We start from the raw sequence: 10731 nt of genomic DNA on the forward strand, positions 1-10731 counted from the left end.
TTTCCTCCAGCCATCAAAATCATAGGCCTACCTGTGGTAATGTGGTTGGAGAATTACAGTTGAGCTGTAGTAGGGGTCCACATTTTGTGTAAGCCATGCAAGGCTGCTGTTCAGTTTCATAGGCCTGAACTGGGTCACAAAAAGGAGGCGTCTTCAAAGATGATGTTTTTAGTTGGGGGGGAAAGCCACCTTTGACATCAATGTTCGTACATGAGCACGTTCGTCGTTCATAAACGGGGACTAGGTTTATCAGCACAGCAGCAATACAAAAAGCACAGTTGTTGTAGCTTCATTTGACCAGGTAGGTTAGTGCTCTGACTGAGCAAAACTCAACTGACCATGATGCACCGGGAAATGATTGCTTCCTGCTTGTGCATATCAGAATGTAGTTTCCTGACAGAGCTGGAATGTTGCTCTACCAAGCGGCAAAACTTCTTTGCTGTCAGATTTCAAGTCTTAAAAGACTCCGTTTACAAGTAACTGTCATGTGAAACGCATCGCTCCGCACTTACTATTTGTTCTTACTTACCGCGGTAATTGTGCGTGTAGCCTTACGTCGCTGTAGTTTGAGACTACATAATATTAGCTGCTTAAAGTTCGTCCTAGCTCAGGCAGAATGAGTTTGAACGAGCACTCCCTCCAGGCTCTGTCGTGGAGAAAACTATATTTGAGTCGGGCCAAGTTGAAGGCAAGTAGCAGAACTTCTGCTTTGCTCTCGGGTTTTGCCATGGTAAGTAAGTTCTACTGCGTAATAACTTTTCGCTAACACGCTTCTTCTTTGGACTTGAGTGTGCATTGGAATGTGGAATGCTGGCGAAGTGTATCCGTACGTACTTTCGTTGTATGACGCATGCGATTACTTCCACGATGGGTAACATGCATGCACCTGTCAGCTGATCAGTTGATACAGTTGCATTAATAGTGAACTCGAGTTATAGGTTAACGACAGATGCCACCACTCATTTCACACGCCAACTTAAACCTACTAGTCTAGTCTATGTTTAGCATGGGAGAAAATGACCCAACAAGACGTAGGCCATTATGAGAACAGGAAGATGTATGCAGCATGTGGAAAGTTATCAGTAACGGGCAAGTTTCCGCTGTCATATTTTTTTTCCCAGCCAGTGTGATCTGCAGTTGTTTGGCTATGTACTGTCAAAACTGTAAAGGGTGTGAAGTACCATTGGATGTTCTGTTGACAGATAGGCCTAAACAAGATGGCAATTGTATGAAAGAAACAAAACACAACAATCATGTTGTATCTATTTGAAATCAGGGTTGTCAGAGATTTATTCTGCTTGTGCTGCTGAAACAGTGGATTTCACTAATGAGCTCATCAAACTGGCTGAAGCAGTTTGGTGAGGATCTGCTGGTTCATTATATTGGCTGCGGTAGGCATAATAGGCCTACTGTGATGGTTTTTATATTCTCAACTCGGGATGTCCACCCCCAGTTGTCAGGAGGAGAAGAAACAGTTGCATGCAAATCTGAGCTCAGTGTTGCCATGTGTGGTGGCAACGTTATTCTAAATAAAGAACATACAACAAAGACAAGTCACACACTTCCAAGATCCAGAGGACGTTGCGATGTCTAAGTAGTTACACTACAGGCTCTAGTTCTGTCAACCAGCAGCAAGAAGAGATGGTGTATCACTGGGCTGGCACTGGCATGCCTGAATTCTAATGAATTTTGTGGTAGGTGGTAGCTTGCAATATGGTGTAACATGTTAAAATGTGTTTCTGACACCTACTGTCAGAGGTGTCAAAAATGTGCTTCCTAAGTAAAAAACCAGTTTCCTTCCAACACTTACTTCACTGAGTAACTGTTCTGCCTGTTTTGAGTACTCACAATTAGCTGAGTCCTAGCTGGTCTGATCAAATTTGTGGCAGGGATTTTTCACTTTCTGAACCTGTGATTGACTCCTGTCCTGTTTACAGACTGTTGAACTTGTGATGGGTTGTCCGTTGCCGCTGTTAACTGTTATAAATGTCAGTGAAATGCTTAGGCTACTGTGTGCATGCAAATAAGTAAGTTGAAGGCAAATGTGTCCACCTGTTGAAAAGGTATGTTGTACTGTAGGTGGCATCAAGTTATAGTCTAATTTACATGTTGCCTGAACATTGTGGACCATTTCTGGCAAGGATGGATATTCCAGGTTGAGAAAGTGACAATCCTGCCTCATATTTACTCCAGATAATTCACTGAACCAGCCGATACTAATTACCACACCCCTTCAGCCAAGCTAATAAGTAGTGATGTAATGATATTATATTGAACCGAGAAATCGTGATGCGCAGTGCCAAGATACTGCTTCGCAAGAGGGCAGTATCGTGAGTTGCCCTTTCCAAGTTCTCTTTCCCTTCAGTCCAGTTAACACGCAATTGATATGATGTGATGGTGTTTCCATGCTTCAAATCATCATCATTATTATTTTTAAACGTTTTTTGACCATTAGAAGTATCTTGTAACCTATTTTATCAATAAGCTATCTCAGTTTATAATGTTGGCAAATATGAAAACAGTAAATTCATTAATTTAAAAAGATGCATTAAAAAAATGTGGAGTGCATCGAACCGCAGATCGAAGTCAGATGATGATAAGAACCGAATCTTGAGTTGAATGCCCTACTAATTAGTGAAATCACCTGTATCTGGCAGGACTTTAACCTTCTTAATCCAGGTTGTCTGTCTCTGATTTCTGAGACCCAAGTATTAATGAAATTAACTGTCCACTCTGTGTTGTGTCCACATATTTCATTACACTATTGCATTACATTACATTGCATTTGGCAGACGCTTTACACCAAAGCGACTTTCAAAAGAGGACATAATCAAGCCACATCACAAGCAAATACAAAGAACAGAACAAGTGCAGTTGCAGAGAGGGGTTAGTTTTTTTTTATATAAAGAGTAAATAACGAGTACACACACACACACACACACACAAACACATAATCCAATTTTTTTTTTAAAATGTGAATGTGCTCTTGCCATAGTACTGGTAGGTTATGCACTCCGTAGACATGAATACATTGGCCATGTGAGATGTGGTGTTAATGGCGGCGCACGTTTTGAGCTACATAAATACATTTACCAGGCAATATGTGGTGTCTGAGTGTAGTTCATTGACCAGGTGAGATGTGGTATTGCAGTTATAGCGATCCAGCGATGTATTGACCAGGTGGAAGAGACTATGGTAGAGGGGGAGCTTTGAGATGTTGAGTCTATGGTATTCCATGTTATGTTATTTTATGCATTGTCGTTTTGGGTAGGTTGCGCACATCCCAAAACACTTTTTGCAGGTGCCAGACAATAATGTCAGACAGTTGAGGAAGGTCAGTGTGCACATCAAATAAGCTCCAAACAAGAAGCTTTGCTCAATTGAAACAAGCAACGTTTTGATCATCCTGGATCTTCCATCAGGAATCAGAGTTTATTCTTTGGAGCTTGTTTGGCGGTGTCCAGATCTACCTTCTTCAGCAATGATCAGGAGGTGGGTAAACCTGCTAAGGTAGCCCACAGGTGTCATTTAAGCTTAGTTGCGAAAATGAGGACTCCAGGCTCTTCAGTTTGATGATTGTTTTCTACTGAGCGAGGTTCTTGGAACCCCCACCCAGGTGAGATGAAAGCAAGAAAATGAAAGCCCATTGGGAAACTCCATCTCCCATTGTCATTGTGACGCAGCACTTCACAGCTCACAAGTGTTCATTGCACACTGCACACAACAACATTGCATTTATGCCTCACCCGTGCGGCGGAACGGTGCCTTGCTCAGGGTACCTCAGTCTTGGAGGAGGATGAGGGAGAGCACTGGATAATTACTCCCCCCACCAATCTGGCGGGTCAGGAGTCGAACCGGCAACGTTTGGGTTACAAGTCTGACGCCCCCTAATCGCTTACCCATGACTGCCCTTACCGCTTACCCATGATTGCCCTGTTCTTCCCATCTCCTACCCTGCAGGTGGCCATGGTGGAGGTGCAGCTGGAGCGGGACTACACCTATCCTCCGGGCCTGCTGATCGCCTTCAGCGCCTGCACCACGGTGCTGGTGGCCGTCCACCTGTTCGCCCTGATGGTCAGCACCTGCATCCTGCCCAACCTGGAGGCTGTCAGCAACGTGCACAACCTCAACTCGGTCAAGGAGTCGCCGCACGAGCGTATGCACCGCCACATTGAGCTGGCCTGGGCCTTCTCCACCGTCATTGGCACCTTGCTCTTCCTGGCCGAGGTAAAGCACTTTATGCATCTCTTTGATGGCACTTAAAGTGATGGTTCGGAGTAAATTCACCCCGTGGGATCCAGCCAAGTAGCCACCCGAAGTGTTTTCTACCATGGCCGAATATTAGCCGACTTACGGTGTTATCCCGAATACCGGATTTTAGTTATCAATACTGATGCTGAATTCACTTTTCCTTGTGCATATTATGAGTTTCGATGAGGACTTTTATGGGCTCCTCCCACATCACGGAAGTGGAGTCGATGCAGCTTTACTAGCAGTGAAGCTATTAGGCTCCTGGACTATGAACAAACTTACAAATGCATCGTTTTGTGAGTACAGACCATTAGTGCTGCACGATTATGGAAAAAAAATCATAATCACGATTATTTTGGTCAAAATCGTAATCACGATTAATAATCACGATTATTGTTTTTTTGCAGATTTTTTTTGAAAATTATAACAAGATGAAATATAACCAAGAATGAATTATATATGTGATGAGCAAAATAGAATGAATAGTAATAATTATGTAAAGGCAATAGCATGAAACTTAGGTGGGCAGATTTCTGGCCAGAAACACCAGCCTGTCAGTATGTTCTGACTTAAAGGACGCTCTCAAAGGTAGGTCACTATTGCCACGATTAAATCACGATTGAAATCACGACTTCGATTTCACAATTTTATCACGATTTTCGATTATTTTCAATTAATTGTGCAGCCCTACAGACCATATTTGTACTACTGTAGAAGTTTGGTGTCATGGCCTTTGATTTTAGCGTGTTTGGAGAGTTTGGAGTTACTGCCAATTACCGTTAGCGCTTGTACTAAGGTTTTATTCGGGATAACTCGGTAACTCTGCAAATGTTCGGTCATGGTAGAAAACACTTTGGGTGGCTACTTGGCTCGATGCCACGGTTCAAATGACCATAGGGTGAATTTACTCTGAACCATCACTTCAATGTACTGTTATATGTACTGTTTTTTGCTGTTATATGTGTTGTCTGTTATATGGCAGCTCTGTAAATGTCCAAGATGATTTGTCCTCGGGACTAATAAAAAAAACATCTTGAATTTTGAATCTTGAGGTGGTGCTGCTCTGCTGGGTCAAGTTCCTGCCGCTGGGCACCCCGACGGAACACGCGGAACACACGGAAACCACAGGGGAGCCGGCGAAGGACGAGCCGGAGACGGGCACGGGCGTGGCGGCAGCCATCACCTCCACCATCATCATGGTGCCCTTCGGCCTGGTCTTCATCGTCTTCGCCGTGCACTTCTACCGCTCGCTGGTCAGCCACAAGACGGACCGGCAGTTCCAGGAGCTGGAGGAGCTGTCCAACATCACGCGCCTGCAGAACCAGCTCGACCACCGGGCGGAGGCTGGCACGCTGCCCCAGGGGGTGCACTTTGCCTGACGACGGACCGTCATGCAGAACACCAACAAACGAACACCCCCCCCATCCCATTACGTCCTGCCATACCCCGAAGGAACCCTGGAACCCTGCCCCGAGGGTCCCACTTCACCTGGCGGACTGTCATGCTCAGCACGGTTTCATATTCTGGCCCTGGCGTTACTTTTTGTCACTTTGACTAGACGGCATCACACGGTCTGAACCGTCAGTGAAGGCGTGTTGCCGCAATGGGGCGTGGATTTGAGTGCAGCGAAAGATTTGGATGCTAAGGTCATACTCTCTTGCCGTCAAGTATTGCCGTCTGGTCAACGAGTCGAAAAATAATGTGTCGGAATGATACTGCGCACTCGCGCAGAACACCAAACACCATCCATCCATCCATCCATCCATCCCCACCCCATGCCATGCCATATCATGCCGTTCTCCCTGCCGCAGGGAGTCCACTTTGCCTGAAGGACCACCACATACGTCCGAAACACCCACCTCACCCCATGCCAACCCATGCCATATCATGCCATCAGCCATGCCTCAAGGAAGCTCAAGGAAGGTGCCTGAAGGACCACCATGTACATCCACATCACATCCATCCCATCTGGTCCAACTTCGCCTGAAGGACCATCATCCATTCAAGACACCCAATGCCTTCCCAGGCCATGCCATCCTTTTTTCAAAGTATGTTTTGGGGGCTTTTGGGGCCTTTATTGTGAGTGTGAGAGGAGACAGGAAATGAGCAGGAGAGAGATATGGGGTAGGGCCGGACTCAAACCGCGGTGGCATGCCAAGCCCAAATGTGATGGGCTTAGCGCGCTGTGTCACAGCGGCCCATGCCGTCCTTTCCCATCCCATGTCCCATCTAGCCCAGTCATACACCACTATATGATTTATTTTACACATGGACACAGACACCCATGCACACAGTACAGTACAGTACAGACACGTACTGTAGACACGCAGACACAGTAGCCCTGAATGTTCTGAAACAGCCACACTGTGTGTTTTTTTTTTTTAAATGACCACTAAATGGAATACAGACGATACCTGTAAAGAAACAGACTCCTTTGATTTTAGCAGTTTGTTTTGTGGTTGTAGCCCTCCCCCAAGTGTAGACAAATCCTCCTCCTTGGTATCCCAGACTTACGTGTTGATACTCAAAGAGCAGCTATTTTTTTGCAATATAAGTTTTGGTGAAGTCCTACGGTAACGAACTGTAAATGTTTATACTTTTTTATATGCTGTAGTCAACAGCGCTGTACAGTCTGTACCCTAGTGCCTATTCTAAGCATTGTAATGACTGAGGTCATGGGCACATAGCTTAACACACACACACACACACACACACACACACACACACACACACACACACACACACACACACACAGATAACACACACACACACACACACACACACACACACACACACACACACACATAACAGATTTACACATTGACCCTTCGGAAGTGCATTGATTTTTTTGTTTTGTTTAAACTGGTGTATTTGAATTTTAAATTCGCCTCAACATGACCTGCTGTGGCTACACATTAACATCTAGTGCTGCCTGCCCACTGCCCACTCACTTAATGAGAGTTTCTGCCTCCATGGTCTGTCTCTAGCCGACGTCAGTCATTATTATTTCTCTTTTTTTTCAAAGCCGGGAGTGCCGTGGGTAATTTTGCGAGTGCAGGGTCTGTGATTGCGTCTAGTCTACAGCCAGGGGTGTCAAACATAAGGCAGGGGATGCAGCTTTTCAAAAAAAGAAGAATATATTCTGTTGCCCATTGCAAAGGTGCTGCAAGTGTCTGAGATGTTATGTTTTCAATACTTTTGAAAAATTTGCCATTTTTTCCTTGCCATTTACAGTCAATGTTCCCGATAAACACGCTGATTTCCACACTGAGATGATTGACTAGCAATGTGATTCTGACATGAAGCAGACATTTGCGATGTGTCGCAAATTCAATCACGATACTGTACTGGTCTGACTCACTTGAGATCAAATTGGCTGTATGTGGCCTCAGAACCGAAATGAGTTTGACACCCCTGACTTACACTTTGTCTTTTTTGAAAGACTACCATGAAGATTCTCAGGATCTTTAGTTCTCACACTGCCCACATAGATTTTAAAATCGAAAAACTTTTTCTTTTTGAGAAATGTAAAGACAGAGAAATGTAACGATACATAGAAATATTTATTATTGCTATTTTTGTGCCATTTTTTTGTCTGCATGTGCTGTGAATAATGTTATGGTATGTTGAAGTTATATATGTGTTTCTAAATACATGTGCAAGCCTGTTTGCATTGATGTGATGTAGGTTATGGAAAATTATGCTGTAGGCCTATGTTTTATGAAATTTAAGCACTTCACTTATACTGTTAAGTGGTACGTGACACTTTAAGTCATATTCAAGTCTCCCCTTTACCTGCGTGAATATGGCCCCCCCTCAGACCCAAAAGGCTGAAATAACACGGCTGATTGTATGTGCTATGTTTGTGCCGGATAGTGCTGTAAAAGTTTTCATTTGTGCTATTAATAAAATAATAGCATAATATAGCATAATACTAAAATAAAACGGCTGTAACTTAACAAAACAAGTGATTTTTCACAGCACATTTTCACAGCACAAATGAGCACAAACAAATTGCCTTCGATTGGGACTACTAAATTTGGACGTGGAGGTGGGGCTACGTGACGTCACAGGTCAGAAAAATGTATTGAAAGTATTGAGTATTTAAATTACTCAAACGAAAATGTTTACAGCACTATCCAGCACAAACATAGCACATACAATCTGCAGTGTTATTTCAGCATTTTTGGGTCTGAGGGGGGGCTAGCTTCACACAGTTCTCCCTTTTGTGTTTTTGTATGCCATGGTGTTCTTCCAAAACACTGTGGTGGGAGCCACTCTGAGGAACATCTCTTGGTGCCTTATCAACATTTCCACTTTCAATGATGAAGTGATGCCAAAGACCAGTGCTGCACAAAGTCAAAGTGCCATTGTTTTAGTGCTGTAAGTGTTGTCCACACAGCCAGCCACTGTTTATTTTGCCCTTTTACATTAAACACACGCTGGTTCTTCTTCTTCTTCTTTGCCAAAGCAAATGGATAAGACAAGGGCGACCTGAATGCTTTTCTGGACAGGTACTTGCAGCGTGCAGTCTTCTTCTTATCAGCAGTGTACACCACTGTCACTTACAGCCAAAAGAAATATTACAGTAGACTCAGAGTCTCTCGATTTGTTTTACTGCCAACTACTATGACTGTAATGGGTCACATTTCCCCACTTTTACCTTGTCGACAAGACCAGTCATTTTTATACTATGCAGGGGCCTGAATTGAACTTTATTGCACATACACCTATGTTGCTCAGACTAGAGCAACACAGCTCATTTTCAGTAACTTACCTTATTGGATGAGTTTGTTGTAAGCTGGGGTTGTAATAACGCCATGAATAATACCATTTAGGTGCTGTTTCCACATAGCAGGATATTGGGGATATGTCACATGTTCATACAGTTTGTGTTTCATTCAGTGTGGTAATGTTTTAAAATCAAATTATGACCTTTTTATTGTGATGCATTTACATACCAATCTCTGGTGTTGCATAGTGCCATATGCAAGACATTTCACTGTCTTTGCTTACAGTAGAGTACATCATGTACGTATACTGAATATGATGGAAAAAGGGTTAAAATGTTACATTTGTAAAAAGTGACGGTGAGGGAATATGGGGAAATGTTGAATATGGGGAATTGTTTGCCATTTTACAGTACGTCACTGACTTTGTTTTTGTTTTTGTGTGTTTGTGTTTTTAAATGCCTGTAGATAATTGAAAACAGGTCAGAGCCAACAGGAGATGAAAATGTTGCATCTATAAGCCTGTATGACTGCATTAGTGCAGTGCATCTGACCTGTTTCTTGGCTTTCTAAGTAAAATAAACAGCAGCACACCCATACAAGATAGAGCTGTGTTTTATTTGCTACGTTTACATGAGATATTTACTTCGGAATTAACTGACTTTATTTCTGAATAAAGGTTAATTCCGCTTTGATGACGTCATGTAAACACGTCTTAATTCGGAATTAAATGAAAGATCAAAGCAAACTCGAAGGAACTGTTTAATTCTGAATTATTAATTCGGAAATAAAAACGTCATGTAAACGTGGTGATTGTCCAGCACAGCAGATCATTATCCACAGAGGTGGAAATCCCAGGTTCAGAAAATAAAAAGACCCTGCCACAAATTTGATCCAACCAGAGGGGTATTCCAAGAACATTGTTGGGTGATAAACCCTGCTCAGTTAACCTACAGGAAGTGGTAAACCTGCTAATAGATATTCCACAGGTGTCAAATGATGACTTTAGGCTCTTCTATTAGATGATTTACCACTACCTCAAGGTAAACTTAACCTGGTCTACTACTGAGCCAGGTTCTTGGAATATCCCCCAGCTCTGGATCAGCTGATGGTACTGTCCTCGAAACAAGTAGATCAGCAACTCCTTTAAGACGCCTGCATTGGAAAGAAACATGCGGTATGTTTTTTTTGTAACTTTCTGGACCTGGAATTGACACCTCTGATCATCCGTATATGAAGGTGCAGAAAATGTGTCATTTAACAAAGCTTGAAGCTGCTTATAGTCTGTGTTTACACTGTGATGTGAAGCTCTGTCTGTCTGTCAATATTGACTGCGCCTTGACATTTGTACTCCTCTGCTTCTGTTTGCATCTGCTCCTATACACTCACGTTACAGCATGATGACTGAGATGTTTCGAGCGTGTTGCTGTTGATCATTTCTTAATGTGGCTCAACAGACCACAGAATAAAGATTTATATTTAATTGGTCATGGGACGACAATGCCTTGTCTGTTTATCGTTACAATGATGTGTTTTTGGATGTGTGAACTTTTATGTTGGCGACCAGTCATAATTTACATTTTCAACGGTTGTGTACTTCTCCAAATTGCAGATGGCTTCCTCTTCAGGGCCCATATAATGATTTTATGTACCGTCATAATGTTATATTATGTGGAAGCATAATTCCCATAATCGTATGATGACCCCCATAATATTTGATACATTTTAATAATAACAGGAAATGGAAACC

The 10731-nt window shown here is 43.0% G+C and overlaps 1 protein-coding gene across 1 annotated transcript; it reads left to right on the forward strand.

The window, feature by feature from the left end:
• Positions 1–403: 403 nt before the first annotated feature.
• On the forward strand, positions 404–7801 carry LOC134446088 (calcium release-activated calcium channel protein 1-like). Its single transcript, XM_063195353.1, has 3 exons — positions 404–730; positions 3961–4227; positions 5304–7801. The coding sequence occupies exons 1-3, from the start codon at positions 617–619 to the stop codon at positions 5628–5630; spliced, it is 708 nt and encodes a 235-aa protein (XP_063051423.1). The 5' UTR covers positions 404–616; the 3' UTR covers positions 5631–7801.
• Positions 7802–10731: the final 2930 nt, after the last annotated feature.

Source organism: Engraulis encrasicolus, chromosome 3, assembly GCF_034702125.1.
Source record: "Engraulis encrasicolus isolate BLACKSEA-1 chromosome 3, IST_EnEncr_1.0, whole genome shotgun sequence".
Taxonomy (NCBI): Eukaryota; Metazoa; Chordata; class Actinopteri; order Clupeiformes; family Engraulidae; genus Engraulis; species Engraulis encrasicolus.

Bases quoted from the DNA above. Each gene is read 5' to 3' on its own strand.
- LOC134446088 (XM_063195353.1), top strand. From the start codon at position 617: ATGAGTTTGAACGAGCACTCCCTCCAGGCTCTGTCGTGGAGAAAACTA. The intron at 731-3,960 runs GTAAGTAAGTTC...CCTACCCTGCAG, and splicing joins TGCTCTCGGGTTTTGCCATG to GTGGCCATGGTGGAGGTGCA. The intron at 4,228-5,303 runs GTAAAGCACTTT...TTGAATCTTGAG, and splicing joins CCTTGCTCTTCCTGGCCGAG to GTGGTGCTGCTCTGCTGGGT.